At 44.5% G+C, this 26,543-nt stretch overlaps 2 protein-coding genes across 4 annotated transcripts in view; one reads left to right on the top strand and one right to left on the bottom strand.

Annotated features, from left to right (window-relative positions):
* The window catches only part of KDM7A (lysine demethylase 7A), a 58,237-nt gene extending 53,442 nt beyond the window's left edge, over positions 1-4,795 (top strand). For all 3 annotated transcript variants that reach the window (XM_077339826.1, XM_077339828.1, XM_077339827.1), the window contains one exon: positions 250-4,795. In XM_077339826.1, the coding sequence (XP_077195941.1) occupies positions 250-344 (95 nt within the window). In that variant the 3' untranslated portion in view covers positions 345-4,795. The remainder of the gene's footprint in view (positions 1-249) is intronic.
* On the bottom strand, positions 3,276-25,580 carry LOC143838482 (cystine/glutamate transporter-like). Its single transcript, XM_077339829.1, has 12 exons — positions 25,252-25,580; positions 22,239-22,365; positions 20,756-20,871; positions 18,644-18,769; positions 16,422-16,521; positions 14,590-14,634; positions 13,821-13,944; positions 12,630-12,733; positions 10,772-10,868; positions 8,976-9,125; positions 7,625-7,802; positions 3,276-7,027 (listed from the first exon to the last, which is right to left on the bottom strand). Exons 1-12 carry the CDS (start codon positions 25,463-25,465, stop codon positions 6,963-6,965), a joined length of 1,446 nt encoding a protein of 481 aa, XP_077195944.1. The 5' UTR covers positions 25,466-25,580; the 3' UTR covers positions 3,276-6,962.
* Positions 25,581-26,543: the final 963 nt, after the last annotated feature.

The following is a 26,543-nucleotide window of genomic DNA, read 5'->3' as shown; positions in this document are numbered from 1 at the left end:
TTTTGTATTGTACAGTCTCAGACTTGAATGAGTGTATTTCGCCTCAGTCAGTTGTGGAGTTAACTACAAAGATAACTACAGTTTGTAAAAGGTGGGAGAGGTTGTAACTACTGATCTTGTGTGGCCTAATGGTTACTGATGATGCCTGGAAACTCAAGTTGGGTCTGCATGGAACTCATTTAATGAAATCTGAACATACGTCCCTGAGTCAAGGTGGTGTTTAGAAGTACCTTCTCTTTCCTTTTTCAGGCAAGCGCCCAAAGAAAGGAATGGCAACTGCCAAACAACGCCTTGGAAAGATTCTAAAGCTGAACCGAAATGGCCATGCCCGCTTCTTTGTTTGATGCAGGAGCAGCTTCTCTTGCTGCACGCTCGCGCTCTCTCTCTCTCTCTCTCTTAAACACACAGACCAGTATTGAGGGTAACAGTGCCTGGAGCTTCTGTTTATTCCTCGGCTTGAAACAGAATGCATGTATCCTGTAAGAACACTGCCTGATGAACAAAAAAACAAAACAAAAAAAACGCAATGCTGCATTTTCACTGTGCCACACCTGCTCAGCAATAACCATTTGGGTAAACAGGGAAATATTCAAAGAGACAATGGATTTGGGAAGTCTGTCTTTCTTCAGGGCTCAATCATTTTGTTGCTGGTAGTGTCTGAGCTAATTCGTGAACAGAAGAGTGGGATGAAGGTGGTTATCAATAATTTATTTGACCGATCTTGGCAACTATTTGAATTCATTTTTAAACTATTTATTTGGAAGATTTTCTTTTGTGGGAACAATGACTTTAATTTTTAGATGTTAAGAAATGTGAAGGGTTTTTTTTTATTGTCCTTAATTAATGTATGTCTGCAGTGGAGAGCCACATGAATGATTTACGCTAGATTCAAGCATTTGATATAGATTATAGTCTTAAAACATGGATGTGGTGCATTATTAATTTAAATTAAGGCACATGGAATCATACTTTAATTTCTGTCCTTTATATAAGCTCTTGGCTGGCTTTTTCATGGACTTCTCTAAAGTACGTATTCTCTGCCTGTTTAGTCAACGTCTCGTCTCTCTCATCCCTGCTTCTTATCCCTCCCCTGCTTAGCCATTTATTGTGGACTGTAAATTGACATAGCACTGGGAGGGAGAAGCTTGGATCTATGGGTTCAGCAGTGCTTTTGCTCTCATATATGTGCTCTTCCCCCCCTCCCCCCGTTTGTTTTCATGTCATAGAGGATGATCCATGCAAAGCATGGGTACCTGTACACCAAGAATAGCACTACAATTAGTACTTGTAGACACTTAAATGCTTCTTGTTGAGGTAGACTGTTATGGTGGCAGAATACTGCTTGATTGCATATGCCAGCCAAAAAGGTCTTAAATGGTTCTTGTGTATACATATGTATATGTAAATGTGTTTCATAGCTCGCTAATCTCAGAATGACTATTTTATGTCATGCTTTGCAAAGATCTAGTAGGAAATGCCAATTCTGAAATATATGTAAATAACTTAGATGATAAAATTGTATTTTTGTAATATAAAATTGAATATTTAAGCTCTTCTCTGGAGGAAAAGGAGAGGCACCTATACTACTTTTTTTTGTAAGAGGGCTACTCAGTACTAAAGTGGGAATACTAGAGAATACTACTCTGGAATTTTTTTTTTCTGCTGTTGATCAAGAGTTAAAGCATGGCCAAAGCTACTCAGTTGCTTGACTTTTTAATGACAATAAAAACTTCCCATCCTCCATGTTAAATCTCAAAGTATAAGTCCCAGAACAGAACTTGTGCTTAGTTATATTCTCCATATTCAATATTTGCTGCCTGTACCTTTGGATGTCCGTATTAGACTGTATGTAATGCCCTTCACCCTTTAATCAACATTAATTAAGGTCCCCTGGCAGATTCAGTTGCAAAAAGCTGGCCAAATTTCTCTGTGGAAGCATTTCAAGGTGACGGTCCTTAATCCACTTGCTACATCCTATTCATTTCAATGGGCTCAGTAGTATGCAGGTGGTTGCAAGATGGCACTCAAACACTTAAAAGTACATAATTATATATACTTTGAAAGACCCATTGAAATCAGTGGCATTTCTGAATAAATGTGGTTAGAGATTTGGAGGTTAAATGGGAATAAAACCAGATCAAATAATAAGACTTTTCCTGTGTTAGTTTTGAATAAGAGTTTTCATCACAGTGCGGCTCAAAACTGTCTAGGTTGGAAACCATATTAGAGAATTTGTACATTGCCAGCATAATTACTAAAAGAAAGTTCAGTGCTTTGGAGAGCAGCTGTAATGACTAGTATTGATCCAAGAAAATGATATTTGTAACAATTCATGTGTCCCTAACTAAGCTTTAGTATATTTAAATTGAAATATTTGTATGGTTTTTGTATCTTGCAGTAGGCAGGAAAAACAGTGCTTTGATTTTTGAAGCATTGAGTTTGGTTCTAATTTCCCCACCTCCCAGTTGTTCTTAAGATATTCCGAACAGATTCAGAGAGGTCTACAAACATTTTAAATTTAAATTAAAGGCAAAGTACAGTGAATGAGAAGCACGTGACAATGATTAAACTGAAAATCTGTTGCTCGACTTAGAGTCACTAACTCATGAACTGGTCCAGTTTCTCTAAGTGTATCCTTATTCTAAAATTTATAGCTTTGCCATTATTGGCAGAACGAGAAAGGGGTAAATTTAATACCTCCCCCTTTGTTTCACTCCTCTGCCTCTCCATGGCCGAGCATACAAACACCTCTCTATCACCTACCCAAAAGAGGACAACATGCCCAATTTTGAGAGTCCCCAAGTTTGAAATGGCAGTGTAAGAAAATATTCTCTAATAAATATTTTAGTAAAATAAGTCATTGGATTAGGAGAGGATGCCAGATCTGTGTAAGTGCAAATAAATTGCCTTGAAAAGAGATGCCCGATTCTTTTTGATGAAGACATTTTAATGGCCAATGCTTGTCTGTATGTGTACTGCTGGTAACATGCTTGATAGAGACCCCTCCTGCTTTATATATGAAGATTGTCTCTGGATTTGGTGCAGTGGCCCTACTTCTGTTATTCCACCTCCTTGTGGGGGAGAGAAAGGAAAGCAGTGTTTAAGTCATATTTGACAGAAGGTTACTGAATTTCTGTTTCAAAGACAAGCCTTTAAAAAAAGAAAGAAAAATCGGCCAGGAATTTCATATGTAGGGTGGAATTATATGGGGCTTTTTTCTTTCCTATGAGAGAGGTAGGGGAGAGAAATAGGCAAAATGCAAATATTGAACTCCATTTCTCCAGTTTCATATAACTTTATTTTTGACCAGACGATTTGAACCCAAGGCATCACCTCCAGTTACCTCCTCATTTTTTTACATTAATAAACTCAGGCTATAAAGTAGCCTTAAATGACCTCTGTGGTAGATCTACCTATGCAATCAATAACATTGACAACCTTAACCATTCTCAAACCATTTGCAGAAGGGTGGAACCGATAGAACTGCCTTTTCAGCCTCGATTTGTTGTAGCTGAATCGCTTGTATTAAGTTTCCTTTGGTTTAAGATCACAGTATCATGGGTCACGTCAAAGAAACTTAATCACATTAGCATTTGTGCCACAACCTGCCTTCATTCACCAGGATATATAGTCATTAACCACTGAAATTTTTGTAGGACTTAAACCAACCCAGGGCTGACTCCAAAGGTTGGTAACTTTTTCATCGGTAAACTTGGAGGAAACTTGAGGAAATCTGATGCTGTAAAAGAAAAGACTGAATTATTTTGGATTGTGCCTCTCCTCCTCTCCCACAATTTCTGTGCCACCAAATATCTCAAGGTGTCTTTTTGTTTAAAAAATAATACTATGAAACCTTGCATCATACTTCCAGACCATTAAAAGCTGTTCACGGCCCTGGCTCTAAGTAAGGCCAGGGCAAATTTTTATTTCGTGGAAGAAATATAAACTGATCTAAAGGGCCTTACTGTTTGTAGTTCAACTGGATTGAAAAGCTGCAACATCTGTTCTTTTTTTTTTTTTCCTTTCCCAAAAAGGCAAAGATATAAAATGAGTGAATCGTGCAGCGTTGGGTGGGAAGAAGACTAGCACTGAAGGAGGGAATGCAGCTGTTGCTAGAGCAGCATTCCCACTTGGAAAAGGACTTTTCTACTTGGAATATAAACTGAAGCCATAATAGTTTCTTTGCTGTGGGAAGGGGAATGAAAAATCACTTTAAGAGATTATATTGTTATGAATGATCACTTCTGCTGGGAAAATGTTTAATGTTGCTGATAACTTCGGCATTTTTAAAATTATTCATTGCATTTGAAAAGAAGGGGGGGATAGGTCTTGGCTATATTTACTAGTTTTGTAGTAGTGTTTTGCTGATGTGTCTTTTCCCCTTATGCCTTTTTCTACTGTCATAGTCTAATTTCTAACTTTTTGAATGTTTGTGAAATAGCTGTCTTTCTGAATAGGGGTTTGTGTGTCCTCTGTTCTTTTTTTTAAAACAGAAACACACTACTGCGTGGAGTGTTTTGGCTGGGAAGTGGGATACTGCAGCTTTAAGAGCTTTCCCCCCAATTTATAACAGTGTTTCCCATCCCCCTCCCCTTTTTTTTTTTTTGCCTGCAGGCAGGGAAAGAGTATGTATAGTATTTATTTTGTTTCAATTTTACTTTGAAATTTGTAAGTTTCTATAAGTAGCTCACTGTTTGGGAGGACAAGTGGCTTGGTTAAATTTGTATTTGACATAGTTTCCACTTTCTGTACCTTAAAATCCTGAAATTAAAACCTGTATTGCTTATGTTTTCGATTTTAGCACTCAAGTGTTTTAATTTCTTCCTGTTCATTTGCTCCGTGTAAATATTTAATGTGATGCAGAGTATCCGATGCTTCTGATTGCTGTCACCTTTGCTTTTGCAGTTCTGTAGGTCAGGGATTTTGGGCAAACCCTGAGTTTCGAAAGAGTTGGAATGACTAAAGTAATGGGAGACCGACTTCAAAAGCTTGCCCTATGAGAAGAAGATGCAGCAGTTCAGAGGGATGTCAGCAGTGTTTCACTAAAAGAATAAGGAATTTGATCTCCAGTGTTGGGTTTTGATACCAGTGCATGACTATATGGGAAGAAGGGAAAGATATCTGTACAGCTTCTATGATTTTGGCTCCGCCCCTCCCTTCCCTTCCAAGACACAACCAGCCACATAGTGTTTCATGCTTGGTGCTGGACAGTCCCCTTGCCTTTGTAGCCACAGACCACAACCCTCATTGTTTTTCTAACTGGGCTGCTGGTGGACAGTAGTTGTGCCTGATGGGAGGCCACACAGCAGAGCAGGGGTAGTCAAGCTGCGGCCCTCCAGATGTCCATGGACTACAATTCCATACAATGCCTAGAGGTGTGCTTTCTAGTAGTCTGTGCAAGCAACTGTCCATTCCCCCCCCCCATTTTTATATAAACTTTTATATGCTGTTAAGCCACCGACACAGGATTTTGGCTGGTAGCTTTGGTTTAAGGCAGTGCAGTGCTAGTTTACATCAGAAGGCACAGACCCTTGTCTTAAAGGGGGAAATGCAGTGATGCTCGCTTGTAGCATGGAAGTTTGTGAAGTGAAACAGAACTTGATTTTACTTTCTGAGAAATGGCTTCAGGTAGTGTGAATATTCTAAGTACTAAATAGCCAAGGTTAAGCTAAAAGGCTTAAAATATAAATGGTCTGAATTGCTTTCCCTGCTTACGTGAAACACAATGCCAGTGTACGTTAAGAGAGCCCAGTAGTATAATCAAGGTATTAAAAGGATTAGAGCCTGTATAATATGATCGTCTTATACTGAACATCTGGGAGAAATCCAAGCCCCTTGAGAGAAACCATGATCCTCAAGACTGACAGAGGCCATTGTCTTCCGCCACTCTGTCTCCATCTTATTATGCGAGATGAGGGGGAGGCCAGTTCCTGTCTTCAAGGGTAACATGGTTGTGTTTCTAAGAATCTTTTCTTCCTCATGCATTCTTGGTTGCTGCAATGTAAGCCTTGAGTTGTACATACATGGCCCTTTTTAAGTTTGCAGATCCCAGTATAGAGTACAAAATGGCACTTGTCTATCATTTGTAGTTTTGGAGGCAGAATATGGGTGAGCATTAACTGGGGTGGGTGGGACTATGGGCATGTGTGTAGCTGGCAAAGAAAACTGAAATTGATATACTATTCCTACAAAATGTTGTTTACACATGTATTCTGCACTAAAGAGAGGAATTCTGAAAGAGTAATACATAAAGTGATTTGAAGTGGTTCATAGTATCAGCAGTGTTGACATATTTTGCAAAGGGGTTACCATTACCCTAACGCAATAGCCATCTTCAATGGCAAGTGTGTGTAAAGAAACTCTGACACATACAAACATTTTACTAGCCAGCTACTAAAACTTGCTGTTATACACCCCTTGCTCTTATACTAAGAAGAAACTTTAAAAAAATCAGCCCCCATGACAAAAGGCAGGGTCATCTATCTCACGGCTGTGCGGTAGCTCAGGTAATATTGCCCCTCCCTACAGCCTCATAGCCCAACTACTTCTAGAGATAAAGTTGAGAGTCTTAGGTGGGCTGTCGCTGCTCAACGAGGCCTTTTGTGGCGGAGACCTCTAACATAGTGGCTTCACTTCTTGAGGCATGCTGCAGAAGTGCAATGCTATGCTAATTGACCATTGACATGGCCCATTATACCTGCTCTCGTTGCTTCATATACTACTGCCTAAACAACCATCAAGGCATCCTCATTAGAAGGTAGAAGATGACTGTCCTTCACGTTTTCCGTATGGGTATTATGGCTAAGTGGTGAGGAACATGACTCAACAGGATCATGAACTGGAGGTGTGTTCCCCCGTACTGGAGTGTGAGGTAATTTTTGCCACCTTTTGTCAAAGACGATCAATACGAAGGGTCCTTGAAGGATGTACGTCCTTTTCCTTGTTAAGGATGCACAACTCTTTCAGTAAGTCTGGACCTCCTGGAGCGCCACTTTCATTAGGATCTGCAGTTTTGCCATCATGGAGTCTAAATGGAAGAAGGAAATCTCAATAAGGCACTCTTAAGTAAAACAGTGATCACTGAATGCTTCGATGAAAACACCAAGCCTATACCCTGAGCACAGTGTTATGCTCCCAGGGGTCCAACCTGCTGGAGAATCCCAGTTTGAAAGAGGCCCAATTATCACCAGCCAAGGATCAGGGCGGTTTCAGTCCTGGCCCCAACCCTCTGGAACGCCCTTCCAATGGAAATTTGGGGCCTGTGGTCTCTTCTGCAGGGCCTGCAAAACCATTCTCCATTCAACAGAGATGGGGCCGTGCCTTTCTTTCTGGCTCCTTGACCCCTTACTACCAATCTCTGAAGCTCCCCTCTCTGTTAGCCAGTCATCATACTTGGTAGGTTGGGTGGGAATTAGGTACTAATATTTTTATTGTATTTGTATTGTGTTTTATATATGGTATAACCTGCCCTGAGCCTGCCTTGGTGGGATGGGTGGGGTAAAAATCTAAATAATAAATAAGCCGAGGCCACTTGCACTGCAAGTTCACATAGTGTACTTACAACATTAGCTCCGACTCATGCTAATGTTGAACTCTGAGTCGTCCTAACTGATGCCATACTCACTGAACTTGGATGTACAACAGCCTGGTATTCTAGTTTTCTGAACCACCAGATAGTAGACAGGCAAGCCAGACAGTGTGACGGCACAACCAATGCTGGTGTTCACAGGATCTGAATACAGAGATGTTCCCACAATGAAGAAACATGCTATGGTGAAGACTAGCGGGAAGACCAGCGGCACCTAAAGGAAAAGGAGAGGAGAGTTGGATATCAACAGTCTGGCATGCAGCCCATAGAACTTCTAATTAGTCAGCAAAATATCCTTTATAGTCCATGGTACTGAGCATGTCAGTGATTTCTAGGAGTTCTAGATTTAATAAAGAGAAAAGCTGGATTTTTTGCATCCCCCTTTTTACTAGAAGAAGAAGAAGAGTTGGTTCTTATATGCCGCTTTCCCCTACCCGAAGGAGGCTCAAAGCGGTTTACAGTCGCCTTCCCATTCCCCTCCCCACAACAGACACCCTGTGGGGTGGGTGAGGCTGAGAGAGCGCTGATATCACTGCCCGGTCAGAACAGTTTTATCAGTGCCATGGCAAGCCCAAGGTCACCCAGCTGGCTGCATGCGGGGGAGCGCAGAATCGAACCCAGCATGCCAGATTAGAAGTCCACACTCCTAACCACTACACCAAACTGGCTACCCAAAGGAGTCTCAACATGGCTTGTAATCGCCTTCCCTTCCTGTCCCCAAAACAGACACCCTCTGAGGGAGCTCTGAGAGGACTGTGACTGGCCCAAGGTCACCCAGCTGGCTGCATGTGGAGGAGGGGGAAAATTGAATCCAGTTCTCCAGGTTAGAGGCCACCGCTGTTTACTACATTTAACCTGAACTCTGCCTACAAGCTAAAAGGAGCAGGCTAAAGTTATTGTACTTTGGTCACATTATGAGAAGGCAAATTATTGGAGGGGGGGGGGATGTTAGGAAAAGTTGAAGGAATCAGGAAAAGAGGGAGGCCCAACATGAGATGGATTGACTCACTCAAAGAAGCCTCAGCCCTCAGCTTGGAAGACATGAAGAAGGCTGTTAAAGATAGAGTATTTTGGAGGTCATAGGGAGGACAGAAGTGATTTGACATTAACACACAGTGTTCTCACCTTGAAATGTTGATGTAGACCAATGGTGCCTCCTCTCCCCCCTCCCCTTCTGGATAAATCAAACCCAGGTCAAGGCAAGTAATGACTTGGCCAATTTAGAATACTTGTTTCTGTATTCTGAAGATTTCTTGCTGCATTGGTCATGGATTGTTGCATTATGCTTATGAAAGAAATAACAGTAAAGCTCTACCTTATTTGATGTGGTTTATCTTTTTGGGTAGTTCAGTCTATGTAAATGGGCCGAGTGAGGCAGTCTTGTTACCTTAAAGGGTCTTGGCAGTTCTGGATGACGATAGCGATGTACCATGAGTCCCAGGGTGGCCAGCCCTAAGAAGAACCAACGTGAGAAGCTGTAGAAGTTCAGCAGGCCATAGATGTCGCCAATGGACACCATCAAGTAGATCAGTGGCAACTGGCATACAGAAAGAGTAGCGTAAAACCATTAGCAGAACCGAAAACGATCCTGGCCCCCCTGCTTAGATCAGTAGGTGGAGGGACAGTTTTGATTACATGAAGTTGGAGAAGAACATTTATATTTTATCTCCTTTTGCAAGGAGAAATTCCAGCTTGCATTCACTACAGGATGGCTCTTCTATACATATATATGTATGGGAATTAATTTATTAATATGCTTAATTTTTTAAAAAACATCTATCAGGTGATATAACCATATATGGCCATGTCAACCCACCCACCCCTCCCAAAAAGGCCAATGATGGGCCTGGAGGGGGAAGGGGCCCTGGGTGCAACACCTTCACAGCATGGGAGCTGCGCAAGGCATCCTGCAGGCAGTGGCGTAATCCAGAAATGGTGCTGGGGCCACTCTGGAGCAGCCTCTGAATCTGGTGCAAAGGCCGGGGGGGGGGGATTAAGGAACCAAAGATCATACAGGTGCTCTAAACCTGGATAGCCCAGCTAAGCAGAAGCTAAGCAGAGTCAGCTCTGGCTAGTATTTGGAAGTAAGTAATTTTGGACTCTGGACTTATGGAATGTACTTCAGATCAGGGGTAGTCAACCTGTGGTCCTCCAGATGTTCCTGGACTACAATTTCCATGCACCCCTGCCAGCAAATGCTGGAGGACCACAGCTTGACTACCCCTGCTTTAGATGATAATACAGTACAGAGAATGAACATTCAGCAAGCTTTTTTCATCCAGACATATCTTTTCCACAGATTCTGTGAATGCATTTTCTCAGAAATAAGCTCAGGAAAATAGAGTGCCTGGGTACAGCCAGCTTTTAGAAGGAGCTCCATGTGCTTGTAAGCCCCAGGAGCTTGTAAGCTGGGCCCATGACCTTATTTGACCCAATGATCTCACTGGGTAGAAAAAGACCTTTCTCTGCCCATATCATGAGAGAGATGCTTCCAGCCAACATAGCTGATGCACCAACAGTTGTCTCTATAGAGCAGCCTTTCTCTGCCTTTTTATGGTTGAGAAAGCCTTGAAACATTCCTCAGGCTATGAAAAACCCCTAAAGTTGCACAATTCTGCAAACTGGTGTCCCCTCCCCTTCTGCCCCCTCCAGGCCTATCATTGGCCACGGGGAGGGGGAAAGGTGAGTCAACATGACCATATATGGTCATATCACCCAATAAATGTTTAACCAATTAAAAAAATATTAACTCCCACCCATTCGGGAAACCCTTCCAGGGCTGTCAAGAAACCCCAGGATTTCATGAACCCCTGGTTGAGAAAGCCTGCTGTAGAAGGCAATTTTGCATACACTAGGGTTGTACGCTCTGCTGCACTTCGGCGTGGAGGGAAGGGGCGGTGCCCGCACGCAACATGGGCACCCGTCTCCTCCATGCTGCAGCGATGGCCGCTTCGGACTTCAGTGATCGCGGAAGCATGCCGGAGCGCACAACCTTGGCCTACACCTGCCAAATGTTAAGGGATCGTTGCTCTTTAACTGCAAGCATGCATGCTAGGCCTTGTGAGGACACCAAATAAGAGGCTGCTTATTCTGAGGCTGGTTTACAAGAGAGTGGCTGACCCATCCCTAATTGTGGAATGGGCAAGAGGGCAGATTCCATCCCAGACCTTTCCATGTGCTCACCATTAGTAGCAAGGCTGGCAGCGGGGTGTGCCGTTGAATGTGGATCATTGAGAAGAGAGCCGGCCACTGTCCTTCCCTGGCAGCGGCAAACAGCATCCTGTAAGAGTCAACTAGCTTTAAATACGGTGTTCGTGGCTCGCTTGAAGCAACAGCCACAAATCAAGCCTCTGCGAGGACCCCACTTTTGGCTTATTAAGACGTTTTTATGTATAATATATCCCCCCCCCCCCAGCATAGCTGTCTCTACCTCTAAAACTAGCACAAACCTACAACTCTGTATCATCATTTGCTAGACATTTACATGAGGGTTTGGGGTTGTTTCTGGACCAGTTTTGGAAGTTACGTCTCAGTGCAGCTTCCAAGCTGATAGGTACATCAAATTAGACACATGATACCATATCTGCCTTTAGTTTCAGTGAGCAAGGCAGGTGACAAGTTAAATAACGTGTAAGAACTTGGTCTAAGAACAAAGAATCCCTGCCTACAAGGAAGATGGTGCTGTGGAGAAGCTGCTGGTTTCCACATTCTCTAACAAAGTGGGAAGAGCAAGCTGGGGGGTGGCGGGGGTGAGAAGAGACAAAATGAGGGCTTTATTTTATTTATAATTATATAATTATATATTTGTTCCCTGCCCTATCTCCTGAGACCCAGGGGGGGGGGTTCCATCATAGTTCAGTAGTGGAATAGGCTGCCTAAGGAGGTGGTGAGCTCCCCCTCACTGGCAGTCTTCAAGCAAAGGTTGGATACACACTTTTCTTGGATGCTTTAGGATGCTTAGGGCTGATCCTGTGTTGAGCAGGGGGTTGGACTATGTGGCCTGTGTGGCCCCTTCCAACTCTATGATTCTAGGATTCTATGATCACATCTGCCATAAAATACAGATAAACTACAAAATGACTAAATTAAATACAGTTAAAATAAGTACAAAATCGAGCCCACAATTGCCTAGCTCTTCTACCTACTGGAAAAAGAAGAGCAAGGAGGTGGGAGGGTCATACTAAACCCAGTTGGTATATTTATTGAGAGGCTTTGACAGGAAGGCCAGCATAATTCAGATGTTGTTTTAGTTCTCAACCATAGGCCTGGTGGATCAGTCTGTTTTACATGCTCCATGGAACTATCCAAGTTCTCACAGGGCTCTGATCTCATTTGGAAGAGTGTTCCACCAGGTGGAGGCCAGGGCCAAGAAGGTCCTGGTTAAGGACAAGCTGACCTAGAATCATAGAATAATAGAGCTGGAAGGGACCTCATGGGCCATCTAGTCCAACCCCCTGCACTATGCAGGGCACTCCTTGGGATTGGGGATCTTGAGCAAGTTTTGCTTGCTAGATCTAAAAGCTCTTTGGAGGAAGTACAGGGTGGAATATGATAAGAATAACTTTAGGAGGATGAAGCTGGAATTGAATGATTGGTCAATATTTGGCTGGTGTGTGATTGGGCATCTTGGTAACCTGTATGCCTGATAGGTGAAAGTTTGAAAATTCTTACTGTTATCGTCAGTTGGTGGCAGTTGGGCAAAAAGAGGGCTGTGAGAAGACTGAGGGAAAACACTGAACAAAATATAACCAGGATATATACATGAGCAGTAGTTAACATGCCACTAACCTCCAGTTTTTTCTTTGTTTAGTTTCAATTGAAATTTATTGTTTAATAAATCAATTTCTTCAATCAATCTCTATGGCCAGTGCTGGACTATATTAAATATCATGCTACAATAAGATCTTCCAAAACGTTCTTAAGTGTACTGTTGGGATAAACCTAAGAAGGTGGTGGTAACCTGAATAGAAAATGCATTGCAAACCACACAGATGATTTCTGTTAATGCAGATAAGATAATTGGAAAAGAACAAGATTTTACCTTGAAGCAGCAAAAATGCCTCCATTCAGAGCACCAAAACAGGACAAAGCCACAAGGATGGGAATCACAGAGGAGATGCTCTTGAAAGCTTTGTTGGCAAAGCTCTAGAAGAAGAGCAAGAAAGCCTAGTCAGATAATTACTTTTCATGTCTGTAGCTATTTCGCCCTGACCTGGGCCCATTCCACACACATAGGATAATGCACTTTCAATGTGCTTTGGCAGCTGGATTTTCCTGTGCAGGAAAATCTACTTCTAAAGTGCATCGAAAGTGCATTATCTATTATGTGCAGAATGGCCCAGGCTAGTCCAGTTTCTGCTGGGCGCTAATCAGGGTTGCCCTTAATCAGTATTTGGATGGGAAGTCCAGGGCCTCTCTGCAGAGGCAAGCAATGGCAAAGCATCTCTGACTGTCTCCTTTGAAAACCCTACTGAGTTGCTGTAAGTTGGCTGGAACTTAATGGCAAATAAATAAATAAACACTTTCTGCATCCTTGTTTGGAAAAAGAAATCACTGCTTCATTCTGAAGGAACTGCAACCCAGTGGCAGAGTGCAAGGTTTGCACATTCCAGGCTCAAACCCTGGTAACTCATGGAGAGGGATATTGCACAGCAAAACTGGGAAAGACCGTGTTGTTGACCACACACGAAGCTGCCTTATATGGATCACTGGTCCAACAAGGTCAAGCTTTTCTGATCCAATGGGCAGTCAGTGCTCCAGTACATCAGGTGTAAGTCTTGCACAGAATCCATCCTTTTTCAAAAGGAGAGGCCAAGGATTGAACCTGAGACCTTCTGCACACAAAGCGGATGACCACCAAGCCATGCCTTGTCTCCATTCATAGAAGACAACTGTGGGCTTGATGGGACAATGATCTGCTTCAGCATAGGGCAGATTTTGTATGCTCTGCAAACAGAACATGGCCATCTATGTTTGTTTGTTTTCTCATTTGGAGGTTCACAACTGAATGTTGTGCTGAGATGTCTGCTTCTCTTCCTTTTTGCTGCACAGCGAAACAGATGTCTGCCCGAGGCAACACAAATTTACAATCTGTTCTTTTCTTTAATTAAGCTTGAGATCTTTTCCAACAGTCCTCCTAGGAAGACATACACATACCCTTTGTTTTTCCTTACCCTGGCGAGACTCATCTGAAATTGCAATTCTCCCACCCCAAGGAGCTGCTAAAACTTACCACAGCTACAGCCTCGGAGCTGAGAATTTCTTGGGGTGTCAAGACCGCATAGTAAGATACATTTGTCAGGATGTAACACACTGTGACGACAATTAGTGACGCCACAATACTCAGTGGGATATTCCTGAAGAAGGAGAGGAAGAAGAGCCCGTCTTTTATTCAGTCACCTGATTGTAAATGCACATTTTCCTTTCGCCTACAGGAATGCCCTCCATTCATACAGAAATTATTCTTGTAAGAAGTGGGAAAATAAATACGTTCAAAATGATTCAGGTTGGCTTGAATCAGCAAAATAAATTTTGAGTCCAGTGGCATCTTTAAGACCAACATTTTAATCAAGGTATAAGCTTGATTAAGAGCCAGCTTAGTGAAGTGGTTAGGAGCAGTGACTTCTAATCTGGTGAGCCAAGTTTGATTCCTCACTCCTCCTCCACATGCAGCTGGCTGGGTGATCTTGGACTTGCCACAGCACTGATAAAGCTGTTCTGACCGAGCAGTAATATCAGGACTCTCTCAGCCTCACCCACCTCACAGGGTGTCTGTTGTGGGGAGAGGAAAAGGAAGGCAAGCCACTTTGAGACTCCTGGTAGAAAAAAGCAGCATATAAGAACCAGCTTTTCTTCTTTTGTGTGCATGCATGTTTCTTGAGATATATTCAAGAATGTCACTATGAACTATTCTATTTAACAAAGGGACTCAAGCAAGGAGGATTAAACTATGTTCTCCCCCCCCCCCATATGTCAGAAAATAACTTCCATTATATCCTTACCGTTTAGGATTTACAATTTCCTCTGTTACAAAGTTTACATAGAACCTGGAATGAAAAAAAAATGAACAGCATTTAGGTCACAGGGTCAGTTTTCTATCACTGTTTTCTCCAGTTGGATATATTGCATAACAGCTAGCTGGTAACAATGGCAGGGATTCCCCTCTAAAGGAAACTGCCTGATAACAAGCAGAGAGATCCTTCAGGATACGAAGTATGTATTGGTCTGCAGCAAACTTGACGGCCTGTCTAAGCTGTTTCTTCAGATAGGCCTTTAAAAGTAGTCTAATCCAGGGGTAGTCAACCTGTGGTCCTCCAGATGTCCATGGACTACAATTCCCATGAGCCCCTGCCAGCGTTTGCTGGCAGGGGCTCATGGAAATTGTAGTCCATGGACATCTGGAGGACCACAGGTTGACTCCCCCTGGTCTAATCCACAGATGTTAGCAGTGAACGCTGTTGTTCTACATGACCTGAAGAAGCCTTCCTATGAAATCTTGCACAGCTAGTTCCTGTGGCAGGAGAGAGACTACTTCTACGATAAGCACCCTGCTCCCATAAACAGAATGGTCTCTTTCTAAGCCCATTGGCTCCGGTGGATTTAGAAAAGTAGATCTGATTAGGATGCCTCATTAGGATTAGGAGATGACTAAAGGATGGTCACCAGCATAGACAGTTTTAAAAGGGGGTTAGATACGTTCACGGAGGTTAAATCTATCAGTGGCTACTTGTCCTGTTGACTGAGGGGGGCCTCCGTGTTCAGAGATGTTCAACCTCTGAATCCCAGAGCCCACTATTTGAGACAGGATGCTGGACTAGATGGACACCTGGTCTGATCCAGAAGGGTTCTTATGATTTTATTCCGTTTATATATTTATTATCGGATTTTTTTTTTACTGCCTGACTCCCATAAGGGCTTGGGGAGGTTTACAACATGGATCAAAATACATAAAAATGATTAAATTAAAATTAAGTATGATTAAAAATCACATTAACGCACTAACAAAGTTCTGTCTAACTTCCTCACTCCCCCCCTCTCCAATCTCAGCCATTATAGTTTATCCACCTGATGTGTATGGCAGGTAGCATCTATCACTGGCACGGGACGGGGTGTGTGTGTGTGTGTGTGGGGGGGGGACTTGAAAGGATAACGGATTGATGCCACTGAATCTTCCTTAGGAGCATGTGCTGGTGGCTACACCTCCTCATTCAGCTACCACATATGAGAAGTGGTTGTGAATTTTAGGGTGGGTCTATGAGTACGGCCTCTTGTGGTGCAGGGTGGTAAGGCAGTCGACATGCTGTCTGAAGCTCTGACCATGAGGCTGGGAGTTCGATCCCAGTAGCCGGCTCAAGGTTGACTCAGCTTTCCATCCTTCCGAGGTCGGTAAAATGAGTACCCAGCTTGCTGGGTACGGTAATGACTGGGGAAGGCACTGGCAAACCACCCCGTATTGAGTCTGCCATGAAAACGCTAGAGGGCATCACCCAAGGGTCAGACATGACTCAGTGCTTGGACAGGGGATACCTTTACCTTTCTTTATGGGTATGGGAATGACCAAAGATAGCACTACTGTAAAAACATTTCCGGTATCCTCAGAGAAATCAAGCTTTGTGTCATCGGCCAGGTGGACCCAGCCCTGTTCCTTGCAGGGAAAAAGCCACATGATATGGTAGGTCATGTGATAGGTCACCCACCATTGTTAGTTCACTCAATACACTGGGGGAACCAGAAATGTGTGTGTTTTTTTTTAAAAAAAACACATGAGTGCCTTCCATTCCTGGACATTTTAGCTTGGATTCAACCCAGTGCAGTGTACAACTCGGCAACTTACCACCCTCCATAGGCAAACATGCCGGAATAAAAAGCGAGGGGTAGCTTGTCCAAAGTCAATGTGCTGGTGTCGAAATCTTCCTGGAAATTTTCATAGGAGCCTGAGCAAGAACAGACAAAAAAAAAAATGACACATCTAGGTGAATGTCAAGTTAAAGTGAAAGGTTGCTCATTTTTGTGTGTTCTGACATGGGTGCTGTGACAGCATCAGGTCAGAGGAAAATCCAAAAGGTGCCCTTTCCTCCCTTATTGGAGCCTGTAGGGGGATGAAGGTGGGATGAAATTGCACCTAAAGAAGCCTCACAAGTTATCTTCTTTCCCCCTGAACCCCAGGTTGATTATGGTGTTCAAAGAAAAGTGGAAAGGTGAGAACAGGTGAATCAGTACTTGACATGTAGAAATAGCAAAACTGGCTCTCCTTTTTCCATAATCTCCGGCCTCGTTTGCAGCTTCTCAGCGGAGAGGGAGACACACCTTGCTCAAACTCAAAAACACTTCCCTGTATGTTTTCCGGATATATCCTGACATTAAAGTCCGACACCAGAGCTGACGCAAACTAGGCCAGCATAAGGTGGCCAATTAACAGCCCATTGGTGTGTTAATCTTTTGGCACCGAAGCCCTCCTTCCCATTCACAGCTGCTGCTTTGCATTTCAGGAGATGAAGAGACGCTTAGTGCTCCGGCTGACTCCACTCATTTTCCTGCCTGGAGTGGCTCTCCCTCAGCGGCATGACTTTGTACCCTTTCTCCCATGCACTCTCAGTGGTTCTGGACAGGAGCATCTGAATAGGGGGTAGGGTTCTGGGCCCCCAGATCCAGTGACACACCAGATGACAGAAATCAGCTCCCCTGGAGAAAAGGGCTGCTTTAGAGGGTGGACTCCTTGCCATTATATACCGATGAGGTCCCTTCCATCCCCAAAGAGAGCCAGTTTGGTGTAGTGGTTAGGAGGGAGGACTTCTAATCTGGCATGCCGGGATCGATTCTGCACTCCCCCACAGCCAGCTGGGTGACCTTGGGCTCCCTACAGCACTGATAAAGCTTTTCCGACCAAGCAGTGATATCAGGGCTCTCTCAGCCTCACCCACCCCATAGGGTGTCTGTTGTGGGGAGAGGAATGGGAAGGCAATTGTAAGCCGTTTTGAGACTCCTTCAGGTAGAGAAAAGCGACATATAAGAACCAACTCTTCTTCTTCTTCTTCTTCTTCTTCTTCTTCTTCTTCTTCTTCTTCTTCTTCTTCTTCTTCTTCAAACCTCCCTGTCCTCAGGCTTTGCCCCTTAAATCTCTTGGATTTTCCCAACCCAGAGTTGACAGCCTTAACAAGCAGGGTGGGGACATGCTCTCCTTCCTTTCTCAATATGCTCTAGGTCTAAAGTGTCACAGAATTGTAATTGTTTAGGTTCTAAGGGGTATTATATGGAGCTTAATTTCCTGGATTGTTTTCTTGTAACCCGCCGTGAGCCGGTCTCCAAGAATGGCAGGATATAAATCCAATAAGTAAATAAATAACCAGACTGGCCTGTCTCCTCTTCCCTGGGCGTTCACTTCAGCAGTGAACCAAACCAGCCAGGATCAATCTCCAAGCAATGCCCCCTTTAAAGGACCCACCTAAGGCCTGTTCCCACCTAGGCAATCATGAGTGGGAAGAACAGGCTGCTATGCTTCCAACTGCAGTTGGAAGAGCCATGGTCTCCAGTCTTGCACATCACCCACTACTGGGTCCTTGTTTATGGCCCTGCTGGGCACTGAGCCAGGAACTAGCCTTGCCAACTTCAGTTTAGTGAATTCCTGGAGGTTTTTAGAGTAGTGCTTGTGGACGGATGTGATACTATTTCCTCCAGGGAAACTCAACCCTGTAATCTGGAAACCAATGGTAATTCCAAGGAAATGCCAGGCACCACCTGGAGGTTAGCAACCCTATCTGGTGCCCTGCCACTGAGCCACAGCCCCTTCCCTCTCTGGCTTAGCCCATACTTCTCCCTTTGCGATGGCCACTGCCCATCCCTGCTCTTTTTTCCAGGAAAGGCCTGTGGCTTTGGAAGAGCACCTACAGAAGATGCTCCCCGGCACCTCCAAGTTCAAATGTCTTTGGTCGTTCTGGGAATGGGTTCTTCCTTACAGAGACCCTGGAGTGCTGCTGTAAGTTGCTACTGAGCTAGAGGGGCCCTATGGCTGGACCCAAGGCAGCTTGACCAGTCCCCCTCACACTCCCCCTGTCTTACCGTTGCCCAGAGCAATCATCCCAGGAACGATGATCAAGCCAATGGAGACCATCTTGAGGGCTGTGAGGGCTGTTTGTATGTTTGCGGTCAAGGTGACGCTCCAGCAGTTCAGAACTATTACGAGGGCTGGAAGGAAAGGAACAAAGGTAGGTCAGGAACAGCTGCTGTTGCTTCAGCTACAGGACAAAGGAAGCCAGAGCTGGATTTATGTACAAGCTACATCAACTAAGAACATCAGAGGAACCCTGCTGGATCAGACCAGTGGTCCATCTAGTCCAGCATCCTGTCTTGCACAGTGGCCAACCAGTTCTTCTGGAGGTCCAACAGCGGGGCATAGAGGGTGAGGCCTTTTGTTTAGGGGTTCAGATTTTGAGGGGGGGGCTCTAAATACGTTTAAAAACATCACAATTTTTGGTAATACGGTGGAGCCCCCCCAAATTTGACATAGTGTAGATCCTCAGCATGCATTGATCTAGCACTGTGTGAATTTCACTGCCATTATGAATACTGTGGGGTTTTTTTGATAGAACTCAACTTCTATCAAATCAATATCCCATTGATTTGATAGAGGTTGAGTTGGTTTCTATATGCTGCTTTTCTCTACCAAAAGGAGTCTCAGAGCGGCTTACAATTGCCATTCCCTTCGGCCCCCCACAACAGACACCTTGTGAGGTAGGTGAGGCTGAGAGGGAAATTAGACACGAGAACAGTTCTAACAGGGCTGTGACGAACCCAAGGCCCCACAGCTGGCTCCATGTGGAGGAGCGGGGAATCAGACCCGGCTCTCCAGATTAGAAGCTGCCGCTCTTAATCACTACTACACCAATAGAGATTTTCTTTCTTGTAAGCGTGTTTAAGATTTCAACCTCATGCTTTTCTTTTTGTTATAAACCAAACTGGCTGGCTTTTAAATAGCTTTTAAAAATAGTTTAAAGCCCCTTTTCTTCTTTTGCCAGTTGGCTCCAGTTGAAAAAAAATCCCATCAGTTCACAGCTGGCCGACATGGCTGTAATTCATATCTGATGTATTAATGAGGTTTTTATCCTGCCTTTATGCCAGGGAGCTCAGGGCTGTGTATATGGCATCTCCCTCCATTTTATTTTCGCCACAGCTTTCTGAGGCAGAAGAGAGTCAGAGGAGGCAAATTTAATGCCAATGGCGTTTAATGCCAATGGCAGTTTGAAGCAGGTCTCCTCATTCCTAGCCCATCACTACGTTATGCTTACAATGGCTACTGCTCCTCTACAACATTCGCACCAGGTAAATCTTCAACACATAATTTTGCTAGAGTGTTTTTCCCACCCTGCTTTCAAGCTGCCCAGAATGCCATAAACAATCTTTCACTCTCTGTTTTTGTCCTATAAATCATTGTGTGAGGTAGAACAGCTTGAACAAACACCTCAGAGACAAGTTTTTTGGGGTATGAGCTTTTGAAACTCAAAACTCCCACGGGTGAGGTAGGTTATTTATCAACCATTTTTATCTCAACAAAAGCTTGGAAGAGGCACACATCATTCTCCCCTATTTTATCCTCAGAACGACCTTCTGAGGTAAGTTGGAGGTCTGTGATTCCATTTGCCCAAAGATCACACAAGCAAGCTTCTTTGCTAGAGCGGGGATTTGAACCTAGGTCTCTCAGTCCTAGTTTGACACCCTAAATACTATCCAACTGCGAAGTTAGGCTGAGTGATAATGACTGGGTCAAGGATTTTTATATGAAGGACGGTTATGATCTAAAGTTCCAGGATAGCCTCCATTACTATGAATAGGTCTACTCTAGTGTGCGCAGCCTCTGGCCCTGCCAAACTCCAAACGTCAAACTCAGTAGAAATATCCCAGTGTCTTCATTGGATATGAGACCAGCAAGATTTTCGGGGTCAAAGGATATAAAGATTAAGAGAACGCCTTTCCCACTCGTATTTGAAGAAGGGAGCTTTAGCTCTTGGAAATTTATATCCTGAACCTTTTGTTGGCTTCTAAAGTGCTCCTGGACTCAACGGTTTTCCTGCAGACCAAAAACATCTCCCCTCTGCAATGATCTTCATTGGGTACAAATCTTCACAAACTGTGCTCAGGATTACTTTTGCAAGCGTAGAGGCTAAAGGTACTCACTGATTCCAGTTGCAGTGATGAGTTTCACAGCCAAGGCGGGAGCATGGCAAGGGGCAAAGAGAGGCTCGATTAAGTAGCGTCCGAAAGCCAAGGACACCACCGCCATATTTGCAGGACTGGAATATAAAACTCACAAGTTGTAGATTATTATTGGAGACAAAGGGGGGGGGTTCTTTTATTTGGCTACCACAGCCCCCGTCATTTATGTTCTATTTCCGTTCCATAAATGCCTGTTGATATCCACTCTAAAGGAATTGTAAATGAAGACAGAGTTCCACCCTTCAAGGCCTCTGTATGAATATCACTGTAGACGATTTTTCTGTCTTTTTTCTGGCTCTGTTCTTGTTCCAATCACAAGGGTTTATTCAGTTCCAGAAAAAGATTTACCTGTTTAATACCTGTGTCTCAGTCTGCTGCTGAGGATGATGATCACTGAAATAGTTCTGGCTGAATGTTTTGAACACCCCTGTTTCCCAAATGCCCTTAAGTGGTCGACAAAATTCTCTTATTAATGTTCTACCACGAATGTTTGGGTGAGCTGGAACCCAGGCAGTGTTAAGACCCAAGGAGTATTCTGCACTACAGTTGCATCCAGAGAGTGACCAGTGCAGAAACACTCAGTATCTTCATCCATCCACACACTGATGGATGGATGTTCATTCCTATTTTACTTGGGCAATCATTCAGAGCTGGATTCTCCTAGATAGGATGGTTCCATTGCGAAGTATGGCTTTAGTGCAACCATAGCCCAATAGCCAATGAGATGAGGAGGCAGCCCAGGTTGGCTCTGTTAGCATTTTAAAGGAGAAAAGATGTGTTTTTAATGGACAAAATATGTATGCGCACATGTGTATGTGTTTATATGCATGCAAACATGGTTATAGAGAAATACATGGGGGAGGAGACCATGAAATGCAGTAAATGATTCCTTTAAAAGATTTAGAGAGGGTGACCTAGCTGCCAAAATCTCCTACATGTAAAGATCTCTGCCTTTTTTATTGTCTGATCTCTGGATGCCCTAAGCGCCACCCCCCCAGCCATAGGGACAACCCCACAAACAAATCTACCGCTTTGAACTGATTATTCTGACCTTTTGTGAGTTGGGCTTATGGGGGCCTGTGCCTATTGTGTTTGCACTGGGGTGGGGGTGGGGGTAGAGAATGCTGCTGGATTCCTCTTGAACAAGCCGGGCTCTCATCCTCTCCCAGGCCAGGCAGAGCCCAGATGTTTCGTGGCAGACGGCCTTGTTGATCTGGTTCCGCTGGGGGGGAGGGCGGATTGTGTTTCCCACTGACCTCTGCCCAGCTCAAGGTCCTGCCCGCCCCCCTTACCAGGCAGCTTGCAAGAGAGATCAGGTGTCAGTCTTCCCCCCACTCCGCGGTTATCCTTCCTTTCCTACTTCTCCCCCTTTCCCTCACCCTCCTCCGTGCCTCATGGAGAGAAAGAGACAGGGCGCCCACCAGCCCAGTCCAGCAGCCCTTACCGGATCATCACAAATTCGGCCCATAGTCTCAGGAAGGCCGGCAAGGGCCCCAGCGTTTCCAGGAGGTAAATGTAGTGGCCGCCAGACTTTGTGATGCTGGTCCCAAGGTCAGCATAGGCCAGGGCACCTGGAAACACAGCCACAAGGCGAAGGTCAACTTTGGCCCCTGCACCCAGCCCAACTGAGCATTCACAAAATGCAATGACTCGAATTTTAATTGGAGTTTTTTTTTAAGGGGGGGAGATTTCCTCTCCCTCTGTTGTATTCTCTGCTGTCCCATCTGGATTGAAGCATGTTAAAGGGAAAGGGGCCCGGTGAGTTTTTGCCTGTGTAAGGCATGTTTTGCTAATACCAAGCCACAGTAATCCTCCATGCCACGAATTCCCCCCTGCAAATGAGTTGTGTTGAAACCAGAGACTGTATTGCTCAAGGGAAGCCTGCAGGACTGGGGTACGTGTTATCTGATCTGCAGCTGGATAAATGGCCCTGGAGTCTTTCCCACTGGGAGGTCGCCTTGTGTCGGTTGCAGTTATTATAGCTTCCCGCTCCCAACTTTATACATCTAGTGCAGAGAGAAGCATCACTGCCCGGCAGCTGAAGAGGTAAGGGCTGTCCTTGGGGTTGTCAATCTCCTGGAGATTTCCTGGCAACATAGATCAGTTCACCTGGAGAAAAAGACGGCTTTGAAGGGTGGACTCTGTGACGTCATCCCAACCTGAGGTGTCTCCCCTCCACAAACCCCACCCTTCTTAGGGTTCAACCCCAAAGTTTCCAGATATTTCCCCATCCAGAGCTGACAACCTTAAATATTCTACATTGGGAGAGGGGCTTTGAAACTTTCCTACCTATTGCCATATGTGTCATCTCCCCCAAGTTCAGTGCTATTGGGAAGGGGTTTTCTGGGCCTCACAACAACCATTTCCCTGCCCCCAACTGTTCCTTCCCTCAGCTCCTGGAAAGTTTTAGTTTCTCTGAATATCCAGCTATTGTTTGCTTTTTGTCTCAAGGATCCCCAAGGCTTTGCCTGTGAGCATCTTTCCTGGCACCTGCCAAGTGTTTTAGGAAATGGGAGGGGACTTTTGCCCATCGAGGCTTTTGATTGGCCATGGGAGATGTGATTGGCTATGGAAAATTAAAAAAAAAACATTGCTACTATGACACAAGAATCTTCACAGGCGAACAGCAGAGGCTGTCTGACTGGGCATCTTTGTTCCAGGTCTCAGGAAGAGAAGTAACTTCAGGTCCCCCTTCTGAGAACACCTGGGTGGATTGTGTTGGGAGCATTGACCCCTTCCCATTTCAGCCACCTGACTCATGCCCTTTGAAAAGGGCTCCCACGTGACGTCATCCTCCATTGTGGCACAAGACACGCACAACTCATTCATTTTGCAAAAATCAAAAAATCGCTCCATTAAAAGGGGGAAAACCCTCTTGGTAGGAAATGATCACGGTGATCTTTGTCTTGAATCTGAAAGGAAAAGTACGCCTTGTGCTTAAATGGGAAAAAATGCCCTCCCCCTTCCTCTGCCCTTTCACAGTGAACTGACAACCAGAGTGTTTTATTTTGACATTTGGTCAACATCAGCCATGCAAAACTAGAGTGACTGGGGGAGAGGGAATGGACACGGGTAAATTGGCTAGCCAAGCAATGAAATGGAGCCCAAATCTAGGGAGATGAAGTGAAAGGAACTTAGCTTAGGGTTGTCACCTTTGAACACATGATTATACTGAATCAGACCTTCAGTCCATCATCAGAATTGTCTACCTGGTTTGGCAGCAAGTTCTCTGATAGAGGTTTTTTTTGCATTGCCTACTGTTAGGTACTTTAACCAGTGGTGTCAGATATCGACCTTGGGACCTTCTGCATGCCAGGCAGATGTTCAACAACTGAGCCATAACCCCTTCCCTGTCCTTTTTTTTGGGGGGGGGAACAGCCTGTCCTTTTAATACAGGCTAAATAGAATGCCACTTAACAGGCAAATCTACCATTTACCCTCCATGCCAGTTCCCGTACATGAAGGCTCTGTTAAAGGGACAGGGCCATGGCTGGATAGTCCGGGCTAGACCAGCCTTGTCATATCTCAGGTTGATACAGATGGGGAGCCAAGGCAGGTGAGCATTTCCCCTGTTGCTGCTACACCATGAAATGCAATGTGAGTCTAAAAAAGACAGCAAACTGTCATGTCTCAAATTGTCCCCTGAGCAACACAAAGCATCAGAAGAAGGCTCAAGAGGAATGTCTGCAAAAGTTCAGCCGTGGAATGGCTTGCCTTGGAGGTGGTGAGCTCCCCCTCACTGGCGGTCGTCAAACAGTGGCTGGACAGATCCTTATCCTGGATGCTTTAGGCTGATCCTGCATTGAGCAGGGGCTGGGACTAGGTGGGCTGTATGGCCACTTCCAACTCTGTGATTCTGTAAGTCCATCAAACACTAATTTTGCAGACAGAGATGTACAAAGAGACACATACAGGACCTAAAGATTATGATGTGGTGCACTTCATAAACTCCAGGCCTTCTGGTATCCATCCATTCCAGAATCATGGAATCATGGTGGACCTTGATCCATGCTGCAGATGGAATGATTTCAGGGGTCACTGTAAGCCATTGCCAATAGACAAGCTGTGAAAGAAACGTTATTTTCTCTGACCTTCCTTATGGCCCCTTTCAGCTGTAGTGCACCTGTATTGTCCCAAGAAGACATTGCAAATGCATCATTAGGACTATTACAGAACAATCACCAATGCACATTTTTGTTCAGCGCATTAGTCCTAGGGGGGTGGGAGCACGACATAGGCTGCAAAAACTACACATTCTTCCTCAGTGCAAAATCTGAATTTGGCATTCACTCTCTTGGACTCATCTCTCCTCCCAGTGGGTTGTAGGGGCACACCCTGAGCAATATTCTGCAATTGCTTCGAAGATTTGGGGGCATGGGAGCAATGTGTGTGCCCCCCCCCCCCCGGTCTGGAATAACAGCAGTTCAAACAAATGAATGTCAAAAAGGACAACTCACCAAAGAGAGAAAGGATTCCACAAGCCAGCCAGACAATTAAGGAGACCCCAACACTGCCAGAATTTTGCAGCACACCTTTGGGGGAAACAAAGATCCCACTGCCCACCATGGTGCCAATGGCCAGAGCAATGGCCCGCGTGAGGGTGATCTTCCTCCTGAGAAAAACAGCTTCTTTGGCCTCTGGCACATCACTCTTTTTCATGCAGCGTCCCATTCCTTACTCTGTGTTCTCAACAAGCTACAGGAGGTCCGTGCTGAGGTTCTGTCCTACTCTTAAGCAACTTTCCCCTTCGCCCCACTCTCTTTGTTTAACAGGCAGAGCACAGTTGGGCCCAGAAGCCTTTGAAATGACAGGAGCAGGGAGTAAACAAATATTTAAACAAAAATATCAGGTGGGAGGGAAATGGGGATCAAAATCCTAAGGACAGGAGTAGTCTGGGGCTTCTGGATCAATCACCAGTATGACGTAGCCAGAGTCCAGTCCTCAAATCTGTGACTGGTTTTATCTGGTTGTAGGAATACCATCTTGACACCTGCCAGGGCAGAAGGTGCAAGTCCAGTCTCAGGCAGAGCTCATTTCATTTTGGGGGGAAAAGGAAATAGAAACACAAAGGAGCAGAAGCAAATGTCTGATTCCATGAGGATATTTAAAAATGGGGGCAACCGCTTACAAGGGTGTCAAATACAATTTTTTGCAATTATACAGATTATAAGGAAAAGGACTAAAAATATGAATACCTCTGATGTTTCCCCAGTATTGCTTCTTCTGCATTATCTGACAAATTTGGGAGCCTGTGTTTATTGTAATCTTCTCGCTAAAAAGGCATCATCTCTATTAAAAAAGGTCTAAAAAGTTTGGGGCTTTAACAGTACAAAGATAAAAATAATACCTTGAGCAGGGCTTCTTGGGAGATATTTTTTGGAGTGGAAGGGCCTATCTGCAGGTATTCTGTGCCCAACCAAGTCTGGATTTTAAGGTTAAAAAAGAATTCTTTGAATTGTGCTTGCTAACGTAAGTAGCCAGTGCTTTTGCTGGAGTGCTGGTATAATATGCTTCAATCTACAGACACCCATTGATCGATGGATACATTGGTTTCCAGAAAGACTTCATGGGCAGCCCCATAGAGACTGCATTGCTGGAGTCCAATCTAGAAATCACGACGAACTGGGCAATGTTGTATGTTCCTGTTTCAGTAGTGAACTCAGCTAGTGAATTAACCCAGACAGCTAAAAGGCACCTTGGCCTCATCTGCTCTTTGGGTTCACCTCTTGGCCTCAAAGAGACCCCAAGC

This window comes from Paroedura picta, chromosome 5, assembly GCF_049243985.1.
Source record: "Paroedura picta isolate Pp20150507F chromosome 5, Ppicta_v3.0, whole genome shotgun sequence".
Classification (NCBI taxonomy): domain Eukaryota; kingdom Metazoa; phylum Chordata; class Lepidosauria; order Squamata; family Gekkonidae; genus Paroedura; species Paroedura picta.
This window is presented reverse-complemented; position numbering and strand designations above follow the sequence as displayed.

What these genes read in the sequence shown, in the direction of transcription:
- LOC143838482 (XM_077339829.1), bottom strand. Translation starts at nt 25,465, where the DNA reads ATGGGACGCTGCATGAAAAAGAGTGATGTGCCAGAGGCCAAAGAAGCT. An exon ending in GCCGAATTTGTGATGATCCG is followed by an intron (nt 20,872 to 22,238) that starts GTAAGGGCTGCT and finishes TTTATATTCCAG; the next exon opens with TCCTGCAAATATGGCGGTGG. An exon ending in GATGATTGCTCTGGGCAACG is followed by an intron (nt 16,522 to 18,643) that starts GTAAGACAGGGG and finishes GTTCTTGCTCAG; the next exon opens with GCTCCTATGAAAATTTCCAG.